Source organism: Melampsora larici-populina (genome assembly GCF_000204055.1).
Source record: "Melampsora larici-populina 98AG31 unplaced genomic scaffold MELLAscaffold_78, whole genome shotgun sequence".
Taxonomy (NCBI): domain Eukaryota; kingdom Fungi; phylum Basidiomycota; class Pucciniomycetes; order Pucciniales; family Melampsoraceae; genus Melampsora; species Melampsora laricis-populina.
In genome coordinates, this window is record NW_006768842.1 from 54,706 (window position 1) to 72,114 (window position 17,409).

Here is a 17,409-nt window from a genome sequence, read left to right on the forward strand (position 1 = left end):
TCATATTATAATTACTAAATCTCCTTTTTAGGAGTCAATTAACTGAAGTCTGTCTGGATTTGTCCAAACAGACTGTCAGTCCCCTTTCTTCTCTTTAATTTTCCTTCTTTACTTCAATTTGTAACTATTACATATTTGAAATAAAGAAGTTAAATTTAATAAACCTACCATTCTACGCTTCAGTGAGCACTGATTACTCCTACAAAGAGCACCCAGCCCTCACAAGTGTGTGTAGTTTTAGAGATCAATCGATCGAGTTGAAGTTGTGTGTGCTATTGAAGTGTTGTTAAGTGACCGTTATCGAGTCTTAGAGTTCTTTTTCTTCTTTTGTTCCGAGTTTCTAAAAGACAGTAAAGGAAGTAAAGAAAGAAGTTTACTTGAGTGTTGAAGTTCTTTTTTTTACTTTATTGTATAGGTAGAAAGAGACAAGGGAGAAAATAAAGTCTTACACTTTATTTTTGAATATAAGGGTTATTGAAGAGTGTTATCGAAGATTTTTGGAACCCTTACACTGGGAATTTCAATTTTATTTCATTTTTTTATTTTACTTGAGCTTACCTTGGGGGTTTTGTCCTAAGGTATTAAGGTAAATTACACTGTTACAAGTGTAATTCCCTGGGTTTTAGGACTGCTAGGGTGTGTAGGGTAGTTTTGGAATCTGTAGAAGTTGAAGAACAAGGTTTAGGAGGATTTTCAAAGTTTTATTATTTTTTTTACTTGCTGTGGGGAAGTTTCTTGGAGAACTGCATTGGGGAACATAGTAAAAAACAGCTTGTTTACATCTGTTTTTGAACTGTAGGACCTTTACGGGGATTCTTGAAACTGAACAAAAGCTTGTAAATTGGGATTTTCAAGGTTGGAAGCTTATTTTGGGTGAAAGTAAGGTTGGCAAGAAGTGTCTCATTGTATTTTGAGGGCAGCTTAACGGCACTTTGGTTACGGCTGTTGGCGGTTTATCCTACTTGGGTTGTTTCTTCCCCTTGAGGCTCTGCCTACGCTCCACAGCGTAGGAGTTCTACAACGTATCAAGATTCAAGATTTTTTTTATGCATTATCACAGGTTATGCAGCTGCGCGGGTATGCATTTGCGCGGGTTTGACTGTAGCAAGAATGATATTGTAATGATGATATTGATCATTGATAAAAAAATGTGGACAACCAAGTAACAATAAAATAAGCTGATGATAACAATTATTACAGGGAGTTGGATAAGGACAGTGAGTTTGAGTTGAGGGGAGAAGAGATGTATGAAAAGGTGACACAAGGAAAAGTAATTTTGGCCAGTCCCCTTCTCATGTATGGAGATGATTGGAATGAACACAAGAAGGAGATTGTCAAAATCCCTTGAGCTTGTGTCTAGAACATGATTCATCATAGACTTTTGGCCCATCGAATTCAAATCAGTCGACAGCAATCCATCCACATCCATCCAGCTCTGCACTCATCACTTTTACTCAACATATTCCCTCTGGTCTTACAATGTCAGTACACCAATAGTTGTTACTTACTCAGAACTTGTTAAAAATCTAAAAGAGAATTTTTGTAAGGAAAAGTGCTCACACACAATGGGTTTCACCAAGAATCAGATCAAACAAGAGGCAATAAAGATTGTTGCTCATTGTCAACACTTGAAGTTCAGTTTGATTCTGTCTGGTCAGCAAGGTGGTCATCACATAATAGTCAGTTGTATGTGGTGTGTTATAACATACTTCAATTTAGAGTCTTGACTTTGCCATAGTAGTGGGGTTCAAGTCAAAAATTCCAAGTAGGAATTTCACAGCATCCGAGAGAGTTTTTAGGACAAACTTTACCTAAAACGGACTGGGACGTCGTAAGAATGGTTTAAAGATAGGCCACCACGTCTTATAACGAGAAGAAGAAAAGCTTTGAGACAAAGGTACAAGTGCTGGAAAAAAGTGCATTTTATCTGCTGTTATGGACTCAACAAGAGAGAAGAACGAAAAAACGGCCGTTAGGGAGGAAAAAAACTACTCGTACGCCTTTTCTTGAAACAAAAAAAGACAGTATTTTTTTCTCGATCTGAAAAACAAACTGATTGGCTTAAAATTATAGGCATTGTTGTATAATTTTAGACCTCGCAAGTAGCTCTAAAGCTACTCACAAGTCATAAAACGTGAGTTATAATTTACAGCCTTTGAGCGACGTCTAAAAGCCATTAAGGGGTGTCAAGTCAAAATAAATACGACAGATTTTTTTTAACGCAGAAATCTTTTTATGTTTTTGTTGTAAAAAAAGATTTCCGCTGTAGTAAAAATCTGTCGTAAAAATGAAGTAAAATTAATGTACTTCTTGCCGCTGTAGGCTACCGAGCGGTAAAATGAGAGTCTGCGGGTTTTTACAGTTGGTCAACCCAAGCACCCGCTTGACCAAAGAAGGTCAAACCTTCTTTGGTCAACAACAACTTCCTGCAACTTCCAGATCTATCATCATGGTTTGAATCTCCGAACGTCAGAGAACAATCAACATCATAGAGCAATGGTATCAATCCGCCTGCGATGAAGCTCATGAGTTAAGAATGCAGGCGGTGACTTATGGGCAAAGAATGGCCCCTTCAATGGGCAGTTTAATTTATCCAGATGAAGAACCATCAGCTTTGATATTCGACTTCATCTTCAATGCAGAAGATGAGCTTGAGGACCTCTTGGAGCTGGTCACCGAGATGAGATACCACGAACCTCGATGGAAGATGCCTTTCGAGGATGACTTCAACATCAACAATGTTCTACGTGATCGGCCATTTGAGTTCAAACAAGCTATGCGAACCACAAGAGCTGGCTATGATGCCATCCTTGACCTCATCATTGGTCACCCGATCTTTTTCTCAACATCTAACAATCCACAACTGCCTGTCGCCAAGCAGCTTGCTCTTACCTTGGAGCAATTGGGCAGTGCAGGAAATGGCGCTTCATTAGGCCGTTTAGCCCGAACTTATAAGCTCTCATCTGGAGCAGTAGTTAATTGCTCACGCCGGTGCATTCAGGCCATCAATGAGTATGCTGCCGATTATCTCAAATGGCCTGATTGTGACCGGCGAAAGGAAATCTCTCAGGTAATGGCCTTGGAAGGCTTCGTCGATGGGACTACTTTCCCGCTCTATCAAAGACCTGGGATAGATGGCAAAACTTGGTTTGACCGCAAGAAACGCTATTCTATCAACGCGCAAATTGTCTGCGACTGTGATCGAAGGATCACAGCGCTGTATACTGGTTGGCCTGGATCATGCCACGATAACAAATGCTATGCTTTGATGGATCTGGCCACCAATTCTGGGCAGCATTTCTCTGAAGGTTAGTAATCTCAATTAGTTCCTATTTCAAATAATCAGCTGACCTCTTATTCAGATGAATATTTGCTCGCTGACTCGGCATATCAAGTCAGCAACACACTTGTAGCAACTTACAAAGGCGCCGCTGCACTTCAAGAACGAAACTGCGAGTTTAATACTTATGTAGCACAAGCTCGAGTTTGTAACGAGCATGCAATTGGTATAGATTGGTATTTTGAAATCACGATTTGGATCATTGCGCGAAATCTGATTGGGATTGAATGAGGAAAAAGATATGGATCCAATCATTGATTGGATCCGATGTTGTATTCTATTACACAATATGTTAGCTCAACTTGGAGATACGTGGGAAGATGAATATGATGAAGAAGAAGATGACCCTGTGGGATTACCAAGTTTACATCTTGATGTTAACGCAGGCATTGGACAGGACGATCTAGGGTATCTTCGACAAGAGGCAGTGCGTGATTATGCTGTTGCTTTCAACAACATAGATACTTAATTTGCATTACTTCAATACAATTGTTAAAACAAGTTTAAATGGTACAAATTCAAAGGAAAGAAGTGTTTAATATTAATACATGTTTTTAAGAACCATTCTGACAAGTAAAGAAAAGAAAACATTTTTTTTTTGGAAAGTTACTGGACATTTTTATTTGAAAAGATTAAAGAAAATAATATTTGTGATACTCAATAAGTTTTAGATTTGGCTGAGTAAGGTTCCTTTTTATAATAAATGTTGTTCTAAGCGTTGTCAGAAGGTGGAAAAAGAAAATTGATGTACTCTTTGATTTCTTCCATGGGCATTTTTTCCTTGCGACAACGCTCAATCGCCTCTTGCTGTGCTTTCTTATCTTCATGATCACGAGTTGCCTGAGAAATCTGGAAAAGTTGTGCTGCCTCAGACGCGCTCTTTGCGTCTTTGTGTACCTGCTGAGTTTTCCACTTCTCTTTTTCAAATGTTAATGCGTCTGCTGCTGCTGTACTTGCAATTTGAGCTCGTTCGTCCTGCTTGATACTTGCAAGGTTGATTTGTTCCTTGTAGAAACTCAATCGCTCGGAATTGCTTTGCTTGAGTGCACTGTCGACGGTTTGTTTTTTTTTTACTTCATTTGCGTTGAGAGCAGGTAGAGGCTTTGCTGGTTGCTTAGCCAAACTTAAAGTTGCTTGTCAAGCCTTTTTGGTCTTTGGTTGAGGATTGTTCTCTTTCAGTTGATCATCTTGTTCTTTTAATTCATTCTCTTTTAATTCATTCTCTTTTAATTCATTCTCTTGAAGTTCATTCTCTTGAAGTTCATTCTCTTGAAGTTCATCGTTAAATTGATTATTATTAAATTGATTATTATTAAATCTATTCTCTTGAACTTCATCATTAAATTGATTTTCATTAAATTGATTCTCATTAAATTGATTATTATCAAATTGATTATTATTAAATTGATTCTCTTGAAGGTCATCATCAAATTGATTATTATTAAATTGATTGTTATTCAATTGATTCTCTTGAAGGTCATCATCAAATTGATTTTCATTGAATTGATTATCTGGAAATCGATTTTCTTGATGTTCATCATTAAATTGATCCAGTTGATCTTGTGCTTGATTCAAGCCGGCTTGGTTGTAACCAAAATCGAATAATGTATGATCTATAGTTGAACAAAAGGAAAAGGTATGGAAAAGGTTAGGTACGACAGTAGTCAACTGAGTAAGAAGTGACTTACTAGTGATTGGGATGTTTGGGTTGTTGAACTGAGACTCGACATTCACACGGTTGAATTGAGGATTAGGATTAAGATGATGTAATTTGTGATTGTTTCCAATTAGATTGAGTTGGTTTGAATCAAAGAAATTCATTTCTTGAAGTCCAGTCGAGTCGAGATTGTCTTGGTGTGAATCAATAAGATTCTCAAATGAGATATCTTCATTAAGTACAGGTGAGTACAGGTCATCTTGGTGTGATTCAATAAAGGATTCTTCTTGATGTACAGGCAATCAATGTTGAGAAGTTGATCTGAATTCTTGAAGATTGAGCGATGGAGATTTGGGTGGAGATGCTTTGTGTACAGGAGTTGAGGTGCTGTCATAACTAGATATGGCTGTAACATTTGCTTTGCTACCATAAAGAAGATCAAGTTCTTTGTACATTGGGCATTGAGCCTCTTGCTTCTGTTCAACCGTTATGAAACCGTCAGCAATGTCTTGATCCGTTAATCCATTACCAGTTTCCTTCCAAAGTTTCCTTGTATCTATGTATTTATTTTTAACTCAACTCCATCTCTTTGCCAATTCGCCACTGTCAATGTTTAACTTGGCTGGACTAGAAGTGTTGGTGACTCGAAGACGATTGTTGTGCCTAATGTTAACCATTGCAGCCAGCGCATTCCATTCAGCACCACGGCTGAGCCCACCAACCTGCGTCTTTGGTCCAGAACCCATAAACTTGGCATGATTAGTCGGAACACTCATATGGTCGATAAGAAAAGCAAGGTCATCATCATCCAGTCGTGGGTTTTTAGTATCTTCTTGCTTTTGAGCTCAAACTGTCGAGTAGTTAGGTCGCTTTTGGGATGCAACCGAAGGTGCTGGTGCTCGTACAACTGGAGGTGCTGGTGCTCGTGGTGGAAGTATAGAGGGAGTGATTACAGGAACTTTGGAAGTTGAAACCGGTATGTTCTTGGCTTTTTGAGCTTTAGACCTGCGAGTGAGTGCAGTCGTTATTCTGGTATCAGGCGGGAGATTCAATTCTTTGAGCATTTTGGTGTTATCTTCCTTGACCTCGGCGTTACTGCGACGATTCCGAGTGATAGTTGGCTTGGATGATGAAGGTTTCATCTTGACTGATGGCATAGAATCATAGGTAAGTAGTCGATAACAGTGGATAAAAAGATATAAACTCACCTCGATGTTGATTTCAAAATTGATATGTTTGGGAGTTGAGTGATAATGGATGATGTTCCAATACACTAAGAGCGAAATCAAACAAGCTTCCACAAGAACCACGATGAACAAATCGAACCAAACGATCAAAAACCTCCCAGTAGAACACGAGACCCCGAATTGTAGAACGGAGTCAAACAAACAGGGTCAAGCAAAGCAACTGGGATGTTAATGATCGCAATGGTTGAAACGTAAAAGGAGGTAGACAGTGTAGGTATTGATCAATCAAATAGATTGAGTTGGTTGCGATTGAGAAAAGGGGCTTGAGTGGTTTATGGGTCTGATTTATCACCAGATTTAGAGGGTTAAAACCTCCGGGTTATGTTCGGGTTTTCCGCTGTAGTCATAAGTATGTGTTTTACAAAAACGGGACACCTTTATGTTCATCCTGTTTTCGTAAAATTTACTTAAGTTTATGCTCCGACGGCAATCTTTTTTACGGTTTTTTGTTTTAAATAAATTGACTTGAGACCCCCTATTAAGGGGTTTCAAGTTTGAGTTTTTGCGTATCTTTACGTTTTAAAAGCTTGGACGATGTTATAAATTTTACGTAAAATAATTTTAAAACGGACAACCTTTTTAGTCTCCCGTTTTAAAATTAGGGTAAATTTACGCTTAAGAAAAGGATCCGGTCAACCTTTTGACCTTTTCAATGATGGTATTGCCCACTTCATCAAACATGAGATTGGTCGAGAAGGCCATCTTGTCATTGTCTTTGAAGAGAATGTTGCCAAAGCTTGGAACGATAGGTTCACCGCTTCGATTCTTTTTACGACGATAATCATCCAACATGCTTGCTTTTTACAAACGGTCAAGTTTAAACTTTTACGCTGTCGTATAAAACTTGACCGATTTTTTAAAAAAGCGTATACAAAATTGTAACTTGAAACCCCTTATTTTAGGTCCAAATTATTTTGACTTGAACCCCGCTAGTGTGCAAAGTGTTTCAAGAACAGATTACCATAGTTAAATCCTGTCTTACATCATCCCATGGTAGGGGGTTTCAAGTTAGAAATTGTTACATATTTATGTACATACATCTGTGCTACAACAACTTGCCTGTTGTTGTAAAATATACATAATTTTTTTCAAGCGGGACACCTTTTTAGGTGTCCCAAATTCAAAATATGTTGGTTTTGCAAAGAGTTTTTTGATGAACAACATGTCCAAAATTATAAAAATTACACAAAAAAACCAAACTTGAAACCCCCTAGTGGATTTCATGTGGTTAACAAAGCTATAACACACATGATCAAATTTTGCAATCAGGACCACCAAATTTACTATAAAACACCCTCAAGATAGTGGCTGCTCTAACTCCTCAGCGCTTGTTCCTCTTGAAGATTGTGTGTGAAGTCAGGTCAACCTTTGGATTGTTTGAGATATATAGCCAGGAAACAACAAGCTGGTGTCCTGTCAGTATTTGCCATGAGACGGACAACCCTGTCTTCTGTGTTTGATCCTGCTTCAAATTCCAATTTTTCAAAAGGCTTGAAAGGAAAGGAGGTGAACTTGAAGGGTTGTATGAGGTTGTATGCATATTGTAAATGAGAATATGCTAATACCGCGAGAGATAAACTCATTGAACGCGCATGTCGAGTTCTATCTCGCGTTAGCATTTATCCTTCGACTCAAATATCATTTTCAATAGAACATCGATATCAAACTTTATCATCAACCACACCTTCACTCAGCTCTCAACATGGGTATGTCTCTCTAATCTTTCTTTTGCTTTCAAATTTAGAAAACTGATTTATTCATTCTCTGAGCAGCCAATCCGTTTGGTGGCGATCAAGCCAAGAGCATATTTTCGTCGGGCACCAGTTGAGTTACTTACGATTGTCGTTCTATCTCGACCACTTCAATAACGCGATATACAATTTTTAGCATCTGGTCTATTTGGAAACTCGAATACGACCCAGAATAAGTCTTTATTTGGCTCTTCTACCACCTCTAACCTCTCAAGTGGCTCTCGGACTAATGAATCCAGTACATCAGGTGGAATGTGGACGGTTTGCTACAAAATCAAAGTGTTGGTGACAGGGTTTAGAATCGTAGACAATGATCAATTGAAAATTTGTCAAGTTGCGTACCATGAGTTCTTCGATTTCCTCCAGCAACGATCTTTGGTTTGATATGGACCTGTAGACCTCTGTTCTGTCCCTCGATGTGCGTGACCTCATCGCTCACAAGCTGAATAGAACATATATAAGTATTCAATTTTCTCAAAAGATGATTGAAGGTGAAATATCTCAAGATACTCACATTGAGTTGAGTTCGATACAAGCTTAGCATAGCTTCCATCTTATCTAACTGAGCTAGACCGTCATCAAGACTTTTTCCAATCAAATCTACCCGGTCATCATTTTCAATTATCGCATGAATTTCAGCCAAGTCCAATGCTTTGAGTTCGTTCAGTAGCCTTTCTTCAATCAGATCAACTCCCTTGACCGCCGTTCCAATCATCCTCCACTCAAATCCTTCCAACATTTCTTCAACGTTGGCTAGTATATCGTGTTGTGCTTCCACTGTTCCTTTGGGTGGTTCAGCTTCTTCGTCTTCCTCATTTACCGCAGGTCTTATACTAAAATCTATGTCTTCATTTGTTGGATTCGACGATTTTTCTCGCCGTGTTAATCCTTCTTCTTCATGACGAGGTGAACCGGCACCTGCCAAACTTATTGGTCTCGGGGGATTTTTGGCTGATTGAGATAAGGTGGGTAGTGGTTGCTGTTGTAGAGAGGAACTAGTAGAAGGACGTTCTTCGTTTGTCGAACGAAGTGGAGAACTGATCAATTGGCTGATGGAGGGGGTCGCTGCCTCCTTCAGATTATTGGTAGGAGATTTGGTTTTGTTGAACTTCAGGGGACTAGGTGAGACTGGTGTCATTTGCTTGAGACCACGTCGATTGCCAATACTATCACCATCAGTATCAGGTGTACGAGAACGCTGAGAGCCGGTTTCAAACCGGGGTAAGAGAGAAGATGATGCACGAGAAGGACTCGTTTGAGGTTCGACGCGGGTGGCTCGCGATGCAACAGCTTCGGAGTGAGTCGGAGTGAGTGGGGTGGGCGTACCAAAAGGCTTGATCGAGCTAGCAATTGAATTCGTCTCTGAGATTTGAGCTGACAGGACGGGCTTGCGAGAGCTTGGCTGAGATCGAGCGGCTGACGGCGATGGACAGCCTCCACCGCGAATGACTGGAGCATGAGAAGGACTGGATGGAATCGCAGATGAAGGGATATCGTAAGCGGGAATAGCTAGATAAAGGACAGTGAGGTCAGCACCAGTACATATAATGATTTTATCTGTGAATGAAGTGAAATAGCACAAACTGTAGTCATTGTTAGGAAGACCGACCATAGATGGCAGCTTCCCATTGGCGCATTGACAAAAAGATCAAACGAGTAAGTTGACAAACTCGGCGCGTTCGTAGACATCTTCAGCCATCCAAGTGTACGAACGCGGACCGAGTGACAGTTTGAAAGCTGAGTCCTAGAAATCATCGAGTTTCAGTGAAGGTTTGGTACGTAGGGAAAGCAAGCAAGAAATGCACATTGATCAGTTCGACCCCTCAAAGATCGATGACATCCCAAGTCTTTCCAATCAAGAAACTACCATTAGAATTACGTTTAGATTTGTGTAAAAAGACTTGTCCCAAGGGTCCAACTGTGATTGGAGTATCAATCGATGAAGATTAGTAATTAAGAAATTGAGTGTTAGGAAGAAGAAAAGAAGAGCTGCCCAGCTAACAAGATATAACGTGGTTTCCGTTCACCAGTTGATACATCCTCCCAAGTTTTACAATGAGATATATAGGATTGACCAGCTAGAGAAAAGGTGATCCAACAAAGATTGTTAGTTTGTAAGATGATCGATTGATTGGGATTTAAGGGGGTAAAGATAACAACTTACTTTGACCAGCACTTCCTTTCGATGAAGAAGAAAAGAGAGAAGTGATGATATGTTTTCTAATACTTTCTGGGTCGACTGACATGATTTCGTTGGATGATAGTGCAGTGTTCTTGATTGTCACTCTTGACCGTTTTCTTCATGACCCAAACTGGACTTTCAAACTACATATTTATACTAAAACCTTTATCTAAATATCAACCATCCAGGATCATCCTACGAATTTCAATTTCACCTTAAACTTTCGATCATAGAATCCCATCTCTGACACTGTCTCTCTCTTCCTCACCGAGGTTGAAAGACTTGATAGGATAATAGCGGTTAGGATGACACATGGATTAGTGGGACTCCTAAACTTCAACATGTACATCATGCATGAGTCTGTTCGCCCTCCAATGAACGGCGCTCTTGCTTCCTTGAAATCAAATTTATGTACGGTACAATTCGAAAGACACGGCTATTTTCACGTCAAGATCACATCGATGCCAGCTTCACGGAGCCTGCGACCCAAGCCTAGTTGCGAGAGTCCAACTCTAAATTGACCCTCATGGGTCTTTGAGGTCATCTGATCAATTTTTCGTCATGTAAGAACGCATTTCGCCTGGGTAAAGGGCACCTTTGACGAGCGGGGGAAAAGGTTTCTATGTCATCCGGCAAACTTTGGTCTGGTCGATATTGTTGAACAGGCTTTTGGATGATTTATACCTTGGTCTCTAGAGAGATGAAGTTGTCGAGTCTTTGGTTTTGTATTTCTTGATGTTCATCAAGACTCGGTAGTGAAGGAGTTGACTTCATGAGGTGGAATCCTCGCTCAGCTCGTCGAGCTCAAGTCTTGAGAAACGTGACGAGACTCCGTGTGTCTGATCAAGTTCGAGTGATCTTGACCCACCTCAATGATACATAGGAGGGCGAAGGATCAAAATCATGCTTCAGGTGGTCTATAAAGTCCCTATCATTGTTCAGATAAATCAAAATCCTTCATCAAGTTCATCATTCTGAATCACCCTCAGCTTATCTTAGCCTCCATCATCGTGAAACCCGTCATCTGTATCCAGATACCTCAAGAATAAGTCGTATCCTGAATATCCCCGGTCGTCGCCTATCTATAAAGCGTAACCACAGGAGTTTGTTTTCCTTTAGCTGCACCTACGTCCTGATTGCAAAGAATAAGTCAGATTCTTACGTAGGTTCTTTTCAGTTTGTGCAGTCCCAGACCCTTGATAATTTTGGTTCTTATCTAATGCTGATCATCTACTGGGCTTGCTACAGAATGAAATCAATAACATACATATTATTGGTGGCGGCTCACCTCTTGCTTTATGGACAAGTTTCGTCAAGACGCCAACACCGAAAAGGGTTTTCTTTTGCGACTTACCCGCAACCTACAAACCTGCGAAGGGCATCTGTGCACCGCCTGGCCTAGCACCAACCGGCAAAGACCCCTTGATAAACTTCATCTCGGATCGTGAGTATCATTCTCTCTATCCTGACCAGGAAGACAAGAAGTCCTACTTTCATGTCACTCTGATAGCACTTACTGACTTTGTATCTCAAAATCTTTAGCTATTGATGCAGAGCAATTGGCTCAGGACAGGGGCGGCTTCAGTTTTTGGTCCTGTGAGAAAATGCAGCAAAAGGTGGCATATTGCTGTACCGTTTCCGCTGTATCACCAGCTGTAAGGATCTTTTTCCTCCCTAGCTTGTCACATCTTTTCAATGGCTGAAAAACATCAATTGACATGTTCTTTATAATCCTTTGTGTTCATCAAGGATAAAAATAAAAAGTTAGCTGCGGCCTGCCGCAGGCAGAACGAAGGTAACTGATCATATGATGAGTGAAGGAGATGTGTTTTGTTCCTTTGACGACTTATTGTAATGAATGTGTTCAATGATGATACTTGCCTTTCTTGAGACCATTGTAATCTTTTAGCATGTATAAAAATGTAATCCAAATCAACAACAGAATACTTACAAATTTTTCCAATGCCCACTGGTGCCTATGATCAGCGCACAGAGTTGATCACAGCTTATCAACCTTAGACCGTTCCTAAAGGAGAGAATAGGTGTGGGTGCTGGTGGAGATCCAAGCTAAACTCACAAGTGGAAGTTTAGCTAGAATGGGGGCATGCAGCCCTAATTGGATTATGTATGGAAAAAACAACTATCTGGATAGGTTTTTGAAACAACACATAAGAAATTGACTCAGAGTCATAAAAAAGAGGTCCGTGTGGGGCGGCCTAAAAGTAAATATTAGAATAAAATAGGGCGTGGTGGGTGGCCACAAAAATTTATATTCTAAAACGTAAAAGAGATGAATATAAACAGATTTAAAGTAAGAATGCTTTTAGAGAAATCTTTCTTATTTATTCTTTGAGAAAGTATATAAAAGTGGGAAGAACTGGAGTTCATGATCATCCACAGTCTTTTTATGGTTAACAAGAAGGTAAAGAGCTTTGTGATGTAATGGTAAAGAAGGACTTTATCATTTCGGAGTGGTCAAAAGCACAGCAATAGATCACAGCCACAGGGGCAAAAGTAGATGCTCACATAGGTGTGAGCGTTGAAATTTTTGTGTTTTCTTCAATGTTTGTTCAATTTTGCTTTCCTTTTCTTTCCCTTTTCTTTCCCTTTTCTTTCCCTTTTCTTTCCAATTTCTTTCTGCTTGTCATCTGATTATGTGATCAACAGGGACTGAGCAGACAAACTAAGCCTTCCTCAGGCCTTATTCCTGAGCAAAGAAGTCTGAGGAAGGGCTGATCCATATGCTCAGTTTATCTCAGCTGCTCAGCTGATCCTGAGTGGCATTCCCTGGTTCAGTAGGCTTCAAGGGACACCACTTATGATTAGCTTAGGGGCTGAGCTGACCTGAGTATCCTCTTGACTAATTCTCCGCAGCATCCCTTGGATGGATCACATAGGTCCAGCCTTTCCTCAGGCTTCATGGCTCCAGAATGAAGCCTGATGCCCATCTGCTCAGCTATCCCTCAGTGGCATTCCTTGATCAGAAGGATCCAAAGGATTTCACTGCTCATTGGCTGAGGGGCTGCTCATCTAGTCCTCAGGGGCATTCCTGGGAGAAGGATCCAAAGGATGTCACTGAGTATTGGCTGAGGGGCTGCTCAGCTGCTCAGCTAGTCCTCAGGGGCATTCCTGGGATCAGAAGGATCCAAAGGATGTCACAGAGGACTAGCTGAGGGGCTGCTCAGTTGATCTCAGCCCCTCAGTGTGAGCAGCTTTATCCAGGGGACATCACTTAGGATTAGCTGAGCGGCTGAGATAAACTGAGCAGGGGGATGGCTCTTTTATGAGGTTTCATTCCTTAGCAAGGAAGTCTGGCCCATCAATGACCCAGCCAGGGGATGATACTGAGTATTTCCTGAGCATATCAAATGGGACGGCCCCTGTGCAGGCCTTCACTAAGAAATGAAGCCTGAGGAAGGTGTAGTTCATGTGCTCATTGTAATTTTGACCAAATTGCTGAGTATTCAGTGACTCATGAGCTGATCCTGAGTACTCATCTGGACTCAGTTATTGCTCATCCAAGATGGAAATGAGCCTTCTCAAGAAATGTCAAGCAAAATGTGAGCAAAACAGGCTGATCACCTGAACACAACCAAAATTGTGAATTGAATGAATCTGAAAGAAAATGAATCTTTTTTGGAGACTTCAAGAAAGTCTACAACACTCACATACATGTGAGCATCAATTTTGGCCCCTGTGAGCAGTGTTAATCATAAAGTGATGTGAAAGTCTTACACATGTTCATTGATGCTACGTCACTGGTGGGACCTGTCACCTATTCTCGTATCTAGAAGCAAGCTCCTAGTGCCCAAGGAAAAACAAAATGGAAAGAAAAGGAAAAGCAAAAGGCTCAGTTGATGGTAAACACATGCAATTCAGGACACTGAAAGCGACGGTGGCTCAGCTAAGCTAGGTTAGCGCTTAGCAGCACCTTAGCTTAGCAATTTTTTTGCGCTAAGCTAGCGGAAAAACCTTAGCGGGCGCCAGCTAAACTAAGGGGACAATGAATTCACCTTAGCGGGCCAGCGCTAAGCTAATTAGCTTAGCGGGTCTATGTGCCGCTAAGCTAAGGCCTTCAGCAAGGCCAAAGCCGCTAACTTAGCCGCTTTAGCAGCACTGGGTAGCCCGAGGAGACAGCCCTGCTGTGGCTGGGCCAACCCGGGTGTCAGGCCTTGTTTTTGGCCCAATACCTGGTCTGTTAGGTCTTTTATACATACTGTATACACATACCATATACTTGTCGACCTTCCCACGAGTCTACCTCCAATTGAAACCTCCTTCCACCACCAATCACAACTCTCTCCAACTCATTTTCATCAACCAATCATGGACTATGAACACGACGAAACAACTACCCATACTCAAGAGGTCACCCCAACTCCACAACAGCAACCTACAGACAACAATGTGAACAAATGTGGGAACAAAGAAGAGTCCTCTAGTGTCCTCCCTCGAAGAACGAGTCACATCATCACCCCTAGAAGAGCCAATATGATCATTCCATCATCTGATTCACGTCAATCCGCCGCTATATCAACTCAAGCTCAGCCTCCACCTCCAAAACGGAAAGGTGTTGTATTAGATGATAGTGAGACTGAAAACCAGAATATTACTGAGAAGAAGAGTTTACAAAAGAAAAAACCAACACGCAAGAAGACTAAAGCCGCCAATGTCACCGAGGTTAGATGATGATTTATCATAGTCTTGAAAGAGATAATCTGAACTGATGCATTACATTTGGGCATCCCAATGCAATGGATCCTGCTGCTCTTGGCCAGAATTCTGATAGCGAGATTGAACGAATCAAATCAACCCAAATTAACAAGAAAAAGAAGGACACCGATGGTCATGAAAATGTGCTCGATTATTATTCTGAAGTGTATTGTACAAAGGAAGAGGTGAGTTGTATTCTAGCTATCTTTTCAACAATATTCCAACTGAGTTCTGATCAAGTTATATTACAGGAATCAAAGGACACAACTTGTAGATTCTCCTCCAGGTGCGTGTTCCAAACTTAGCTTTGATAGCCTCCTTCCATTTGTCCCAGGTTAGCTGCCCTTTTTCCCTTTTCTCCATGAACCATAGGTTGGCTAACCCTGTAAATGTGATCCCCAGTCTAGCTGTGATTAGAGTATCAGGTATGTGTAGGTCTTCTTTGGTGCGGTCCACCCATTTGATAAAGGTGATGTGATCGTACTCTCCTTCCCCAGAGAATCTAGGCCAGTTCTTACTGGAAGGTACTTCTGCTTTCAACGCTTTGTACTTACTGGCATCTAGGTCAAATTTTTCTTTTGATATCTCAGTTATACTGGGTTCATTTTCTTTTTTGGCAGATGGCTCAGTTGTTTGTTCTATGTTAGTCATCATCAGATGTGGTTTCTCTTTTTTGACAGAATGATTATGTGATGCTGCAATTGTTGTAGGGATGTGTACGTTGTAGAACTCCTACGCAGTGTAGCGTAGGCTGAGCCGGAGAGGGGATGAAGTACCGCCGGAGAGAATAGAAGTACAACAGGTGCAGTTGAGCTGCCCTCAACCTTATAAGAATCTCAAAAGTTCACGCAGAGGAGCACAATTCTAGACAAATCTTTCCTGCTACACACAATCAACACCTGTAATAATGTTATTTTATCCTTTCTACTGATAAAATCAGTACCGAACCTGGTCCAAAACAGCTCAGACAAGTCTAATGACTGTACTGGGTGGTCACCAAGGTCCTTTAAACACTAAAAGTGTTTAAGCTAGGGTTATAGAAAGTCTAACACAACACTACACAACTAGGTTAATTATGCTTCACAGTCAAATTGCTTTTGAAATACACAACTGAGATCTTTGTAAGGATTAAAAAATAATAATGAACCAAGCTGATAATGATGATGATGATAGAAGTTGATTAACTTCTATAGATAGAGTTGAGATGATTGAAGTTTATTTGCCAAAATAATTCCACTAAAAAAAATAAGAACTACCACTAAACTTGAGACACACACAGATACTACTATTTGATTACTATCTTTCCTAGATAGTTAACACAGACTCTTTCTTTGTTCAGACTTTAAAACTAAGAAATAACACTTTTAAAAGTCTAATACTTTTAAAGGACACTTTGAAATAAACACTTTAACACTTTAAATAAAACGCTAACAAAAAACTACTCAATAAGCACCCACACACACACACTTGGACAATTGGACAATTAAAAACTCCCCAAATTTCGCCTCCAGACCCCCTCCTTATATACCTTTCATCTCCCTATTCGCACCATCACACTGTCTAGCAAATTTAGTCTCCTATCCCCCCAATTTACATAAGATTGACGCTTTCACACACTACTTTCCTCTCCCGCAACCCCTATTACATATTTCAATTTGTATGTAAGTTCCTTTCTCATGTCACTTCCTATTCATTCTTTACTCATCTGTTTGTTCTCTTTCATTTTGATTCGTCACTTTCATTTGATTCCTTTCAACTTTTCTATTTGATTTAATAATTTGAATTCATTGATTTGATATGTAATTTGATCTATTACTAATTAATTTAGTATGTAATTGAATTTGTTTCTTAATTTAAATTAACTCCAAATAGATTGCATCATTGTTCTTCTAATGATCTAGCTAGTCGAGTTGATGTAATAGACTTGTTTAATTAAGTTGATTTTAGTAACTTCTCGGCACTTTCTCTCACTCTAATCAACCAATCTTCCTTTCCTTTGATTCAATTTTAAGTTTCTTTTGATGGATCTTTCTATTATGAGTTGTAATTAATTTCGCATCTGTGTTTCTTTCTAGTTCCTCTTGTACTAGCTAAGCTACTTCAATTCAATTTTGATTTAATTTGATCAAATGCTGCTATGTATTTCTTCTGGTTTATTTGATGTTATCTTTTCTCTTTTGATTATAATATTTTAAGATGTTTTCTGATTGTGTATCTTGAAATAAAATAAAATAAACTGAAGGAATTGTTTGAAACTGAATTGTAATAACCTGATTGTAAATTGATTTGTGTATATTAAAATTGATCCGAAATGAGAAAATGAAAAAAAACCCAAGTTTATAAAAAAATGATCTTGAAGATAAAATGTAGAATTAAACTATGATGTTAAAGATGATATTCAATGAAAGAAACCTTGAGTTTCAAAAAGAAAATGAGGTCTTTAGAAAATATGAAAAGTAGACATGTTTTGATTTCCACAACGTCCACAGCTGATGTCTCAGCAGGAGTACTCCTCATGT

General features: G+C 39.8%; 1 protein-coding gene across 1 annotated transcript; it reads right to left on the minus strand.

Annotated features, from left to right (window-relative positions):
* Positions 1-4,051: 4,051 nt before the first annotated feature.
* Positions 4,052-6,139, minus strand: MELLADRAFT_113131 (uncharacterized protein; the record flags this gene model as incomplete). The annotated part of the gene is made up of 3 exons (XM_007417797.1): positions 4,052-4,463; positions 5,616-5,725; positions 5,849-6,139. The coding sequence occupies 3 exons, from the start codon at positions 6,137-6,139 to the stop codon at positions 4,052-4,054; spliced, it is 813 nt and encodes a 270-aa protein (XP_007417859.1).
* Between the last annotated feature and the right edge of the window lie 11,270 nt (positions 6,140-17,409).